This window comes from Eptatretus burgeri, chromosome 11 (genome assembly GCF_056783735.1).
Source record: "Eptatretus burgeri isolate ZD-2024b chromosome 11, Ebu_testis_v1, whole genome shotgun sequence".
Lineage (NCBI taxonomy): Eukaryota > Metazoa > Chordata > Myxini > Myxiniformes > Myxinidae > Eptatretus > Eptatretus burgeri.
In genome coordinates, this window is record NC_140971.1 from 33,049,549 (window position 1) to 33,064,374 (window position 14,826).

At 49.5% G+C, this 14,826-nt stretch overlaps 1 protein-coding gene across 2 annotated transcripts in view; it reads left to right on the top strand.

Annotated features, from left to right (window-relative positions):
* The window catches only part of ANPEP (alanyl aminopeptidase, membrane), a 104,367-nt gene that overhangs the window by 19,759 nt on the left and 69,782 nt on the right, over positions 1–14,826 (top strand). For both annotated transcript variants that reach the window (XM_085845830.1, XM_085845831.1), the window contains exon 5: positions 4,276–4,430. In XM_085845830.1, the coding sequence (XP_085701956.1) occupies positions 4,276–4,430 (155 nt within the window). The remainder of the gene's footprint in view (positions 1–4,275; positions 4,431–14,826) is intronic.

Genomic DNA, 14,826 nt, shown 5'->3' on the forward strand with positions numbered 1-14,826 from the left:
TCGTTGAAGTCACCGAACAAGCAACAGCTTTCATGGGTGCGTGCTATGGCATTACAACTCCCACCTCTTCGATGACCAAGATCCGCCAGAAACTATGGGCACAGAAGACTGGAAAATCAACAGCAGCACCTAAGCTGTGTAGTTTGCCCCCACCTACAGAAGCGTTTGAGCAGAACGTTCGAAGAGCACACCATCAAGTCGCTCACTGGTACAGTGCCCTGAGTGGGGATCCACCAACTTTCGCTGCAGTGGAACACGGATGGGAAGCTGATGACACTAACAAGTGTCTCTTCCCCCGGAATATGGAGGACGGGGTACCCTATGCCCCGAAGCACATTCTGAAGCTGGTCAGATGTGGCTGCACATCTGAGCAAGCATGTAGAGGTGGAAGATGTGGATGTATGGGGCGCCAACTTCCGTGCACAATGTTCTGCCCCTGTGGTGGTGGTGGTACTGCCTGTTCCAATCCATTCAACATCAATGAGAGTGCAACAGATCATGCCGACATCCCTGATGACAGCGATGAGACAAATGACCGAGCAATGGATGTCGAGGATGAGGACGATGAATAGTTCCGAGATACAAGATATTTTGTCCAGTGGGGTGTTAATTTTGCTTAATTTTTTTAGTATAATTTGTATTGACATAGCATTGAAACATTGAGCAATGTGAAGCTGCCAAATTATTGTATTATTATTATCATTATTATCAATATTATTAATGGGAGTATCATATACTTTAAATGTATGTCGACTTTTGAGTCACGTGAATGTCATGTCTGAGAGAATTATACAATAAATATTGTCCGATTCTAATTACATTTTGTTCTTATATTTTGCCTAAAATCGATATTGCTATCAAAATAAATATTGCTTATAAATTTGCGAATGACTTCAGAATCATAATATACATGTCTATGCTTCACAAAGCACACATATGTACAGAAACTTAACTCAACTGCATTTACAACCGATTACATTAGATTTAGTATGATTTTGGCATTTTTACAGGTAATTTTGGTGGCCATATTGGATTTATGCCATCAAGATGGCTACCAAATTATCCAATAACATCATAATCCACTTCCTTGGTAACTAAAACATATAGTTAGACACCAATTTCATCATGTTACTGTACTTAGAACAGGAGTTGCAGCCGAAGTTATAGTCTGATTGTATATGGTGGCCATCTTGGATTCTGAAAAAGCCAAGACAGTGACAAGTGGCCACTCAGCCTAAATTTCATCTCGACCCTAAGATCTATCAAAAAAATTGAAAACATGAATGTTGCCAAACATTGCAAGGTTCCCTGGCCCAACCACCGGACTAACAGTTGCTTCAACTATATAAAGGATTGATTCATCCTTGTATAGAGTACTGCTCTCAGATCTGGGAAGGTTCCAGCTCCACGTACTTACTGGACAGATTTGAATCCAAAGTTATTCGACTTGTCACCTCCACCAATGTGACCTCAAAACTCGGCCCGCTCACATTACGCCACAAAGTAGGCTCTCTTTCTCTTTTCTACAGATATTACTTCAGTTTCTGCTCACAAGAGCTTGCTGCTTGTGTACCACCTCCACCATTAGCAAGACCAAGGTATACTCGACAAGCCGCTACATCACATGATTATTGTGTGGCCATTGGCAATTAAAGGGTAGGCCGTTACGATGTTTGTTTCTTCTCCTCCACCGCCAAACTCTGGAACACCTTACCTTCTCGCGTCTTCCCAAACACTTATAACCTTCCCCTTTTCAAAAAGCTAATTTTTTTTTTTTTACTTCCTCAAAAACTCTTACACAATTCCCTCTTTCCTTACTTTTCTATCAATGCAGTTCTTTTATTTAAGGCCTGGCCTCGATGAGGACTATTTAGTCCATGACTTGGAGCCTAATAAATAAATAAATAAATAAATAAATAAATAAAGAAATCATTTGATCATTTCAACAATAAATAAAAAAACAAGCCGGGAGGTGACGATGGTTTACGAGCGGTATTTGATGATGTAGATTGTTTCAGAAGTCAAGGATGAGACAATGTGATAATTTTTGACGAAGTTATAAAAATGATCAACATGATGTGGTACGAGTGACAGGTTATTAGCTGCAAAATGTTGAAAACCCGGTTTCGTTCAACAACTTTTAAAATTTGACCTTTGCATAACCTTTAAAGGTCACAAAACAATGTTGTGGACATTAAAATAAGGAAACAGGATACGTGCTATAGCTTATTGGAGTTAGTTCGTTGAAGAAGGTCGAAAACCTGGTTCGATTCCCACAACTTTGAAGATTTAACCTTTGCATAACCTTTAAAGGTCACAAAACAATGTTGTGGACATTAAAATAAGGAAATAGGATACGTGCTAGAGCTTATTGGAGTTAGTTCGTCGAATAAGGTCGAAAACCCGGTTCCATTCCCACAACTTTGAAAATTTGACCTTTGTGGCCTTTAAAGGTCAAAGGTCAAGGATTATGATCTTTGGTGCAAATCTTCCTCTGGAACATTCCAGGAACGATATAACATCATATAGGCTATATGGCATTTCACACTCCTCGGATTATCCATACTTTGATGAAATCAGCGTAAAAATAAACTTGAAGGGGGCGCCACGGGCAAGGTGTTCGAGATAGAGCAAAATGGTTTCAAGACTTTAGGTGGGGAATGACCTCAAGATTATGCATAAAAAATATTGTCATCCTAGCTCTCAAAGTTTGGGCGGTCGTATGATTTTTATGTCAAAATTCGCAATTTTCTAAGTTTTTGACCTTGTGACCTTGACCTTGGGACGAAAATGAAAAATCAGACAATGCCAGGTTTTAGATAATTCATTTTGCTATTGAAAAACTGAAGAACCCATTGCATTCAGTCAATTCCCTACCAGAAATTCTCTACCTATCAATTCCCAGGAGAAGATAGATTTTTAATCTGACTACCCCCTAAAAATGGCTATTTTTTGGGCGTGGCTCCGCCCATAATGGGAGTAGCACGCCCTCATCCAGGAAAACACAACTAGACATTGATATCGAACACATAACCAAGTTTCATCAAGATCGGATCAAAGTCCATGGAGTTATGCTCTGGACAGACAGACACACACACAGACACACACACAGACAGACACACAGACACACAGACATAACGAATATAATGGTCACTCTGGCTGGCACTCGTGAACCAAAGAACAAAAATTACAACTGGGCGTGGCTCCGCCCAATTCTTCAAAACCTATCTTCTCCATCAAAATTGACCGAATCAAACTGAATTTTTTACATGTTGTACATACGGCCAATGAGCACAATTTCTCAAGCGGGAATTTCGATTAAAAAAATCGAGAAAACTATGAAAAAAAAACAAAAATTACAAGTGGACGTAGCTCCGCCCACAATGGGCGTGGGGCGCTCATCGCCAGGAAGAAAAAAAACTAGACATTGATATCAACATCATATTGAAGTTTCATCCAAATCGGATCACATCCCACGAAGTTGTGCTCTGGACAGACAGACAGACATACATACAGACCGACAGACATAACGGATATAGTGGTCACTCCGGCTGGCGCTCGTGAACCAAAAGAGATGGAAATAGTCTTGATAACCCATGATACCACCACATGTGATGCAACCTCAAACAGAGATTCTGAAATGTGCAGGATAAATATTTCACCACCATATAAAGTATACATCCTGTAATGTATGAACGATAATAGCTGCCATAGTGAGGGTACAGCAGAGGGCAAGTTGATTGATTCTGAGCCTTGCTAGATTATGCTATGAGATGGGATGTTTTACATGAGAAAGGAGGTGATTGTGAGCAGATGTGATTAAGTTGGTTAAGAAAATGAGCGGTTTACAAAAAATTGAGTGCAGGTGCGTTTTTCTGGAGAAAGGACAGTGATAGACATGGGGCTTCAGAGTAAAGAAGAGGAGACTTATTACACTACTAAGGCAGGGAGGGGTCTTTCACTCAGAGAGTGATAAGTGCATATAATTGTTTCCCTGTGAAGTTTTTTTTTTTTTTTTTTTTTTTTACAACAGTATATAGTTTTAAAATTGAGTTAGAGTGGTATCTAGAAGTGGTGGGAGATGGGAGTACTTAGATATTGGCATGATTGCATTGGCTTCATCAGCCTCATGGTCTCCTGTATTGAAGTTCCTTTTATTTCCTTTTCTTAGTATTGTACAATTTAAATGCAGTAGCGCATCAGTGTCGTTGGAAATGTGGTAAAAATACATCGTTTTATGTATTACAATGCTCTGTATTTTACCTTTGTACATAGATCAAATCGGCATCCCTGATTTTGCTGCGGGAGCCATGGAAAATTGGGGGCTCATAACGTACCGTGAAACGGCTCTTCTTTACGATGAAATTGATTCTTCTGAAAGTAATAAGGAGAGGGTTGTCTCTGTTATTGCGCACGAACTCACTCACCAGGTAAGGACAGCTCCTCTGTGTTTTTGCCGTTTTATTTTATTTTGAAGTGAGCATGTCGCTTGGTATTTATATCAATGGCACTTCATGTAATATCACCAACGTTGCTCTTTGTAGACTAAGATGGCCATTTACATGCGGCATTGAAATACATACCTGGATACATCAATTGGTTTATATTGAAAGGAGCTGCTGTTCACACAGCAATCACACTCCAAGATAGCAGGCAGTATAACTTGATGTCTGGAATACCCGAGAATACCAGGCAACGAGCTCTCTGCACTCGCAGACCATCTATCCATCCATTGGAACCACGATCTGTGCAGAGCGTTGATGCTGCCTAAGCAGTCTCCTTGGCTATTGGGCACAATCATGGACGGGTCGCCATTCCGACATGGGATACCAGCATGCTGGCACTCATTTTGCCGACCTCGGAAGGATGACAGGCAGAGTCAACTTCACCTGGTATTAATTCAACAGCTGAGTGGGATTTGAACTCAGGATCCTAAGCCCACCACCCTAACCATTAAGCCAACACCAGGCACTCGTAGAGCAATAACTCTAGAAAGGAATTCAGCAATGGATGAACAACCCGATTCCTGCTTTGTGCTCCGTTAATGCGGCATTTTCAGTAAGGAAATCTGCCTTAGGATTTTCCTCACCCAGGAAACAAACCAGTGTCCTCCGAGTTGTGATTCAAGCATGCTATCTACTTCACCACAGAACTCCTTACCTGTTTGACTTAAGGCTAGGGCCATAATGAGGGGGTGGGGTGTCTTGAAATTTGGTGGGGAGATGATATTGCAAATCCTTCCCTCCCCAGGGTGTTGCATTACAGTTACATAATTTTACTTGCGTAATTTTTTTCTCTTTTTACGAATGTAATTGACATCCCAGGTATTAGAAAAATATTGGCAATGCCTCTGGGTGCCCACCTGGTAGAATAATGATACTGAGGAGGAGTGTAAAAAATGTTGGACAGAGTCAGAAAAATTAACGAATGTTATGGAGCCGTTTTTTTGTGTTATAAATGTTGTGAACAAACTTTGGTACATCATGGGCATGAAGGTTGTGGTCAAGTTTCATCCAAATCATGTGTAGTTTCAGAGAAGAAAGTAAATAACTATTTTGGGAGGTCAAAACTGGACCCACTTTGACCCCCGGTCCTTAGATGTGGTTAAAAAAAAAATTACATTTTTTTTTATAGTAAATGCCATGAACAAACTTGAGTTGCAACATACCAAATATCATTTTAGCCAAGTTTGGTCACAATCCCATCAGCAGTTTCGGAGAAGAATTTGCGAGTGTTGATGGACTGACGGACGGACGATGCTCCATCCCATAAGCTCCTCGGAACTACGTTCCAGGTGAGCTCAAAATTGTATTGTTGCTTATGTAATTTTTGAACGGCATCGAACTGGTAAACTGATCTTCAATAAGTTTATCACTATTACTAAGACATGTCACGACAGGGCCCACTGACCGCTACAAGAACCCCCCCCCCCCAACCATCTGGAAAATCGACTGTGCATTGTATGCGTTTCTGGTACGCAGCACACGGTTGTGCGTATTCTCTTTGTAAACTTCGCCATGGAATTTCCAAATGACAGATGTTTGGTGCTTCAAGAACTTGTAATATTGTTTTTTTAAACAAATTATTTGCTTATTTCTTTTTCACTGCATAGAAAATTCAGGGGTGGGGGGGGGAGGGGTGGTAGTCATCCTCTGAACTTATGAACCCCCCCCCCCCAAGGCAAAAAAAAGTTGGGGAGGGGGTTGAACTGCAGATGTGTCATATATATTGTTGTGGTTGACGGAATTCGCAAACCACCATTCAGGTCCCTTAGGTGAGATATCTCTGTAAGTATAAGTGTAGTTAGGCCCAAACCCGTTGTTTAGAGGGAATAAATGTCATTCACTCGGGCTGCGACCCTTCAGGATAGCCGTTTTTCTTTTCCTATCTTTATTTTGGACCAGCCGCCATTACTACCACCACCAACCACGTCTCAAGTCATCACACAACAACCACCAACCGCAACGCCGCTTCACGACCTTGACCGTCACAACTCGCCACCATCGCATCACCACCATTCTTGCGCCACTTGTGGGCACCGATACTGGACTCGTGCAGGGCGCGCACCGAGCAGCGTGTTCAGAAACATCACAGACTTTCCGAAGAAAACGGATCAAAAACGACTCACGCCCACTTCTGTTCCGTCCTATCGGCGAGCGTGGGGCGATTTGGCCCCGCCTCCAGGGGCGTTGGAGTGTGGTCGCTATATGCAAATTCATGGATCAAAAAGCATTCACGCCCACTTTTCCTCGGTCCAATGGGGAGCCAGTTAGAGGTGAAGGGTCGGAGGTAAAGGGTCGAAGGTGAAGGGGCGAAGCCACGGGGCATATAAGGGGCCGCGTTCGTCAGTCAAGTTCAGTTCAGAGTTGTCGGTGGCGCTGGGAAGAAGTGGTAGTAGTCAGAGTTAAGAGTGAAGAGTTGGGAGTTCGCGGAGCCAGTGAAGAGTTGGGACGAGTCAAGAGAGGAGACGGAGAGGGCGATTGGACAGAGCTGTGGAGAGGTGGCGGCGGCGAAGGCGGTCGAGGGGGTGCTCGCGTCGGATTCGGGGAGCTGTGGAGGGAGAGGCCGGCGGCGCGACCGAGGTCGTGGTGGAGACGCTCGTCGCGGGACCCGAGACGGTGATATCCTCCTTCCCCCGAGCATCAACAACCCCCTCCTGTTTCCCCCCGCGCTGAGATAGTGCGAGAAGGGGGCCCCTTTCCCACCCCATACCAGGCAGTCCCAGCGAGGCCCGCGGAGTTGGGGCGCCACCGCCACTTTGCGTCTCATCATCAGACGGGTAGGCCCGACGCGGTCTCGGCCCCAGGCCCGCCTCATCCTTGAGGGTGGTCCTTTTCTTTTGCTTTGGGTATATGTGTTGTCGGCGCCGTCTGTGAAGTAAAACTGTGTAAGTGTTGCCGTGTGCTCGGTAGTCGGATAGCTCTGCATTGTCTTCTTCTTTTACATGTGCTTTTGGTGTAATTGTATATGTGTGCTTTCCGTTCATCGCGAAATAAATGTGCTTCCTGTTGAACTGTTTTCCCGTTTCGCTTCGTCTTTTCCTCTATTGAATCTCCATCTTTCTTCACGTAAAGGGTTGGTCGTGTGCTAAAGCGCCCGATTAATTAATCGAACCGTCGAGGCCGACGATAACACCGCTCAGTTATCCCGATAGTACGGAACGGGTCGCTTAAAGTGGCCCGTGTCCGAAGTCGACCTGCGGCGAGGTGCGATCGCCCGGTCTACCCTCCGTGTGGGTACTTAGGTAGGTCTAATTTCGCGAGCAACCCTATCCCACGCGGGGGGCCGATTGGCACGATCGTGGTGAGACCGAAAGGTCCACCCGTGACTAGTTCCCGGCGTTAGTCCGAGAGGGTCACGGCGGGATTGTCCGTCCGGTGGGCGACGTGCCGCGATTCGAGTTACGTGGCCGTTCGCACGCCGGCGGGCGCGAATCCTCAACACTGGTGTCAGAAGTGGGATATAAACTCATCGCCCTCCTCGCAGCACTGGTATCGGAGAACGGGAAAACGGGCTCTCCTGTCTCCAATTAAATTCACGGGAATCGGTCCAGGGGTGAGAGGAGCGACCCCCGATTCCCTCCAAATTACGAGCGAGCTAAATTAACCCTTCACGAGAAATAAGATGGCGTCTCAAGGCGAGCGGGAGCTGGGGGTATTAGAAATGGATGTAGAATGTGTAGAATCCATGGCTCAGGACGAAATCCCCGTGCAGGAAATGTTGGTTGTACAGGAAAACGAACTCACCCAACTGAACCCAGAGCCCGAAACAGGTGCGGCAGCGGCCGCGGTGTATGACACCTCCCCTCCCCCTCTCCACCCAAACCCCCCGATCCTTGCCGAAACGGCTCACCCAAGCGCACCCGACATGGCCCAGCTATTCACCATGCTGGCAAAAATGAATGCGGAAATGAAAAACGAAATGAAAGGCATGAACGAAAAGATGGATACAAACACAAATGAAATGAACGGAATGAACAAGCAAATGAACGGAATGGAAACAAACATGAGGGAAGAAACTAAAAAGCTGCGGGGTGAGACGCAGAACATGGGCCGAAGCCTGCAGGCGGGCATGAAGGCAGTGACCAGGGAGCTTAAAATGGCGACTCCGCGTGTGGGAGCGAACGAGCTGGGAGGGGGTGCAGCGGCTGTCGGGCCCGCGGTGGAGGCGGGTAAAAAAATAATTAATTCGGGGGACGTGTTGGGCGAGGGTCGTGACGGTGACCGAAAGGGAAAAATTAAATGGGGAGACCAAAACGTGTGAGATGAGACACGAGGTGACGACAAAGGAAATAAAAATAGTGGAGACAAGGGAGGTAAAGGGTGAAGAGTTGGCAGAGACACGGGAGATGGGAACGATAGAGGGAAGACTGCACGATGAAGATGGGGTAAGTGACGCACACACACACACGGAGGTAGTGGAGGACAATGGGGGTGAGCTGGTGGACTGGGTGGAGGCCCGGTGCGAGCAGCTGGATGGCCTCCTCCAGGAACGAGGGGAGGGAGTATGCCCCCTTGAGGCGAGTCACGACCAGGTGAGTTCGGTCGTGTCGAGCGAGGTCGAGGGGAGGAGTGCTGCGAATGGGTGCACGGAAAGCTTGGGGTGTATAGAGGCCCCGGAGACCCTTGTGGGGACACGAATCCCCAGTCTGGTTGTCCCTGTGTGTGTGGTGCAAGGTGTGAGTGCGTCCCCGTGTGTGGAAGCGACCCCGTGTGTGAGTGGTGTGGTGGCGATTGTGCCGGAGTACGTGCTTCCCAGCACGTGGTGTGTAAAAGGGGCACCGCAAGTGGAAGAGGCCGTGTGTGTGAGTGAAACGTCCAGTATGGAAGAAACACCGCGGTTGAGTGCCCCCGCGTGTGTGAGTGAGGCACCGTGGGTGAGTGCCCCCGCGTGTGTGAGTGAGGCACGGTGTGTGGATGAGGCACCGCGGATGAGTTCCCCCGCGTGTGTGAGTGAGGAACCGCGGGTGAGTGCCCCCGCGTGTGTGAGTAAAGCACGGTGTGTGGATGAGGCACCGCGGGTGAGTGCCCCCGCGAGTGTAAGTGGTATGGTTTGTGTGAGGGAAATGGCACGAGTGAGTGGAAGGCCGCGAGTGAGTGGAGCCACGTGTGCAAGGGTAATGGCATGCGTGAGTGAACGGCCGAGTGCAAGGGAGACCGTGTGTGTGAGAGAGCGTTATGTAAGGGAGATGTCGGTCGGCATGTGTGAACATGCAGCCGCGTCTCCCGGTGTGAGTTTAATGGTGAGGAGTGTTAGCGTCGTAACACGCGGGAGTGCGTGTGTTGAATGGCGACGACGACGGCGACAGAGGAAAGAAAGCCGGGTAGCGGCTGTAGTTGTTTCGGGGACCGTGCCGGGTTCACCCAGCAGTGAGCACGAGGTCCGTGCTGTGCAACGCACGAGACCCCCACGTGCTCGCTTGCGAGAGTGAAGTCCCGGTCCGGAAACGCCAGCGGTGGATTTGCCGATCCCGCGGACGGACAAAGTTTAGGCAGGATTAAGGATTTGGACCGGGCGGGTTCTCCACGCGATCGTGTGTGTTAAGCTCCAACAGGCAAAGCACATGTGTTCGCGTGGGGAACCCCTCGAGACGTGGGGCTTGTGTTTTTTTTTATGCGCACGGTGACGTCATGGCTGCACGTGGGGTTGGAATCCGGCAGGAGGGGTATCCCTGCCGGATAGTACCGTCCAAGGAGGGACGAGGAACACGTGCAGCTGCATGACGTCACGGGCAGGTGCGAAGTGCGCGAGCTGCGAGTTGCCGCGCTGGTGCTGCGCATGGAAAAAAAAAAAAAAAAAAAGCAAGCCTCACTTTCGGGTGCACAGGATTCCTGGGCAAGGGGTGGAAGACCCCCTTGACCAGGGCACAGGATGGAAACTAGTTAGGGGGAAGGGTTAGCTTAGTTAGACCGACTTCATGGGGCAGGGGTAAGTCCTCATGGAGTCCGTGGAATGGATTAGTTAGAGGGATTTAGATGAGCTTTAGGTGGGGAAATAAAAGTGATTTTAGAGATTTGGAGACAGTGACAGCCTTTGGATGTGTAGAGTTGACGTAGCTTAGCTACGTAGTGTTAAAAGGAACGTGCTGTAGTTTGAGGGACGACGTGGGAGCACGAGTTAGTTAGGGGAGGTAGTTAGAAGGATGGCAGAATTCAGCGGTGAGTGTGTTGAAAGTTGGTGAGTGAAGTGGAAGCATGTGCTTGTTGAGTGGGTGAGGCCAGCGGGTGTGTGTGTGTATGGAGCGAATGGGGACTGCATGGTGCGATGAGTGATTGGGGGGAGGAGTGACTCCCGCCCAAAGGACCCCGGGGTCAGTGTAGAGTGAGTTAGGGGGTTAGTCAAATTTACAAAATGGAGGTCGTTTTGTTGTTGGTGGGAGTGTAGGCTCGAAACCCGTTTGGAGGGGTGCAGGAGCCCTGTTGACGGGCTGGGAGCGTGGCTGCGAAAGGTGAGTATCGCTGAGTGGGTACCCCGGGCACCAGGCTAGTCGGCCGTGGTAGGCCAAGGGCCCATGGGGGGCCGGGATAGCGTAGTGGGCACGGGTGCGCCTGCTTGGTGCAGGGGCCCGGGGCGCCATTAGCCGCGTGGGCAGTGTTGTGGGCACGGGTGACCCTCGGAAAGGGGCCCGGGAAGCCAGCCTGCCACGTGTGCATTTCAGGGGAGGTGCCATGGGGGGCACTCCCCGGTGTTTAGGGAGCTGGTAAGCTCGGAGGCAGTGTCGTGCCCGGGGGTGCCATAGCGGGAGATTCGGCAGAGGGTTGTGCCTGCCAAAGGGAGCCACGTGTCCCAGCCATGAGACCGTGTGAGGGCACGGAGAGAAAATTGGGGGGGGCGAGGCCCGAAATTGTGAGGACACCAACACAGGCGACGGGAATCTGGGTTTGTAGAACCAATAGTTTAAGCGAGAGGCGCTTGTTGAAAGCCCCGGGGTAGTTTAACAGTTAAATGGTTAGGGTAGATAGGAAGTGTACCCCTCCGCACCATCCAGCCCCTCGCTCTCGTTGTGGGCCGCTGGACCCACTTTGTGTTATAGATCGCTGAACTCTGGGGAGGCCATCCTGAGGCTTCGTTGGGCCTCGACACAGGACGTTAGCTCTCCCTTGTTCCCCTCCGGGAAGGGAACGTAGGGGTTGGGAGTAGGCTAGGTGACAGGATAGGTTAGCCGAACAAGGACAGTACAGGGGGTTAGGGGACGATTTATAGTGGGGAAGTAAAAAATAAAAAAAATAAGTTGGGGCTAAATTGGGGTTTGGACAAATTAAGGGAGTGGGTATAGACAGTGACAGGCAAAGGCGATAGGTTGGGAGGGAGACCGTAGGGTAGGTCCGAGCCCGCCTTCCGAGTGGCCAGCACCACCGCACTCCCTCCACCAACCTCCACTGAACGGCAAAGGCTGGCCAGCTTCATCTGCTGGCTGTGTTGCTGCAAGGCCTGTGCCGGCCCACTTCATCTGCCAGCTGGCTGTTTTCTTCAAGGCCTGTGCCGGCCAGTTCATCTGCAGGCTGTCTTTGCCTGCAGCGGCCTTCTTCTGCGGGCTGTGTTTGCCTGCTGCCTTTGCCATGCCATGCCCACTGCCCCTGTTCACCAGCCCCGTTCAATTTTTGCTTTGCCCCCCCTGTTCATTGCCATGTGCGCCAGGATCAAGGCAACAGTTTGCAAGCTGCAAGAACTGCCCTGTTGGCAGCTACAACACGGGCCTGCAGTGGCGGCCCGTGCACCGTGTTTGCGTCCATCCATTCATCCATCCATTCGTTGTGTTCATTGCGTGTGCCACTTGAGCTGGCACGGAGACTGCGTTTGTGCAGCCCATGCACCGTTGTGGTTCACTGCGTTCAGTTCAAAAGGGAAGGCCTTGGACTGCGTGTGAGCAGCCGGCCACGTTCCCTGTCACCTGCATTGTTTGAGCCAGAGACTGCATGCGAGCAGCCTGGCTCCCTGCTAACTGCTTTCTTTTTGCAGAGTTCAGTGATCCTGGGCCATGGTTTAGTGTAAAATTTGTAAGTTAAGGTAAGATGTACTGTAAATATGAGTGCGCCCCCGGCATGTCTGTCCTAGCGCCGGCAATTTTATTTAAGTCGTCTGTGTGAGTGAGTTTGTTTAGGTAGTTACTCAGCCCTCAGGTTATTTATTTTGGGGACACGACTATCATGAATGTCGCACTCAGGGATCTGTAGGTAAAATGTACTAGGGGAAAACTACACATGATGGCACGCGAAAATTTGACGACTCGGGACGAGTCTGTAAAAAGGGGAGGGGGTAGTGTTGTGGTTGACGGAATTCGCAAACCACCATTCAGGTCCCTTAGGTGAGATATCTCTGTAAGTATATGTGTAGTTAGGCCCAAACCCGTTGTTTCGAGGGAATAAATGTCATTCACTCGGGCTGCGACCCTTCAGGATAGCCGTTTTTCTTTTCCTATCTTTATTTTGGACCAGCCGCCATTATTACCACCACCAACCACGTCTCAACAGTCATCACACAACCACCAACCGCAACGCCGCTTCACAACCACAGCCACGACCTTGACTGTCACAACTCGCCACCATCGCATCACCACCATTCTTGCGCCACTTGTGGGCACCGATACTGGACTCGTGCAGGGCGCGCACCGAGCAGCGTGTTCAGAAACATCACAGACTTTCCGAAGAAAACGGATCAAAAACGACTCACGCCCACTTCTGTTCCGTCCTATCGGCGAGCGTGGGGCGATTTGGCCCCGCCTCCAGGGGCGTTGGAGTGTGGTCGCTATATGCAAATTCATGGATCAAAAAGCATTCACGCCCACTTTTCCTCGGTCCAATGGGGAGCCAGATAGAGGTGAAGGGTCGGAGGTAAAGGGTCGAAGGTGAAGGGGCGAAGCCACGGGGCATATAAGGGGCCGCGTTCGTCAGTCAAGTTCAGTTCAGAGTTGTCTGTGGAGCTGGGAAGAAGTGGTAGTAGTCAGAGTTAAGAGTGAAGAGTTGGGAGTTCGCGGAGCCAGTGAAGAGTTGGGACGAGTCAAGAGAGGAGACGGAGAGGGCGATTGGACGGAGCTGTGGAGAGGTGGCGGCGGCGAAGGCGGTCGAGGGGGTGCGGGTGCTCGCGTCGGATTCGGGGAGCTGCGGAGGGAGAGGCCGGCGGCGCGACCGAGGTCGTGGTGGAGACGCTCGTCGCGGGACCCGAGACAGGGTGATATCCTCCTTCCCCCGAGCATCAACAACCCCCTCCTGTTTCCCCCCGCGCTGAGATAGTGCGAGAAGGGGGCCCCTTTCCCACCCCATACCAGGCAGTCCCAGCGAGGCCCGCGGAGTTGGGGCGCCACCGCCACTTTGCGTCTCATCATCAGACGGGTAGGCCCGACGCGGTCTCGGCCCCAGGCCCGCCTCATCCTTGAGGGTGGTCCTTTTCTTTTGCTTTGGGTATATGTGTTGTCGGCGCCGTCTGTGAAGTAAAACTGTGTAAGTGTTGCCGTGTGCTCGGTAGTCGGATAGCTCTGCATTGTCTTCTTCTTTTACATGTGCTTTTGGTGTAATTGTATATGTGTGCTTTCCGTTCATCGCGAAATAAATGTGCTTCCTGTTGAACTGTTTTCCCATTTCGCTTTGTCTTTTCCTCTATTGAATCTCCATCTTACTTCACGTAAAGGGTTGGTCGTGGGCTAAAGCGCCCGATAATTAATCGAACCGTCGAGGCCGACGATAACACCGCTCGGTTATCCCGATAGTACGGAACGGGTCGCTTAAAGTGGCCCGTGTCCGAAGTCGACCTGCGGCGAGGTGCGATCGCCCGGTCTACCCTCCGTGTGGGTACTTAGATAGGTCGAATTTGGCGAGCAACCCTATCCCACGCGGGGGGCCGATTGGCACGATCGTGGTGAGACCGAAAGGTCCACCCGTGACTAGTTCCCGGCGTTAGTCCGAGAGGGTCACGACGGGATTGTCCGTCCGGTGGGCGACGTGCCGTGATTCGAGTTACGTGGCCGTTCGCACGCCGGCGGGCGCGAATCCGCAACAATATTCTCCCTACTTCCTCCCCCCCCTAATCTGGAGTTATGCCCGTGCCCAAAGCCTTATTTTATTAAAGAAAATTCCTTCCCTTGATCTGAAGCTAATTCGTGGTGTAGACAAAGGAAACAATCATTAAAATAGTGAAACAAGCATAATAATTGTTATGTTAATTCTCCATTGGTCACTTATTAAGAAAGAAACATTGGCCATCAAAACAGCTTTTATGGCGGTCATTTTCGTGATTGTAGAAATTTCCCCCAAAATTGTTTCTCTGAGACATACTGTACGTCACAATGGAAATGTCTATTGTAAGTGGTCATAGTGCCTATTTCGTATATGC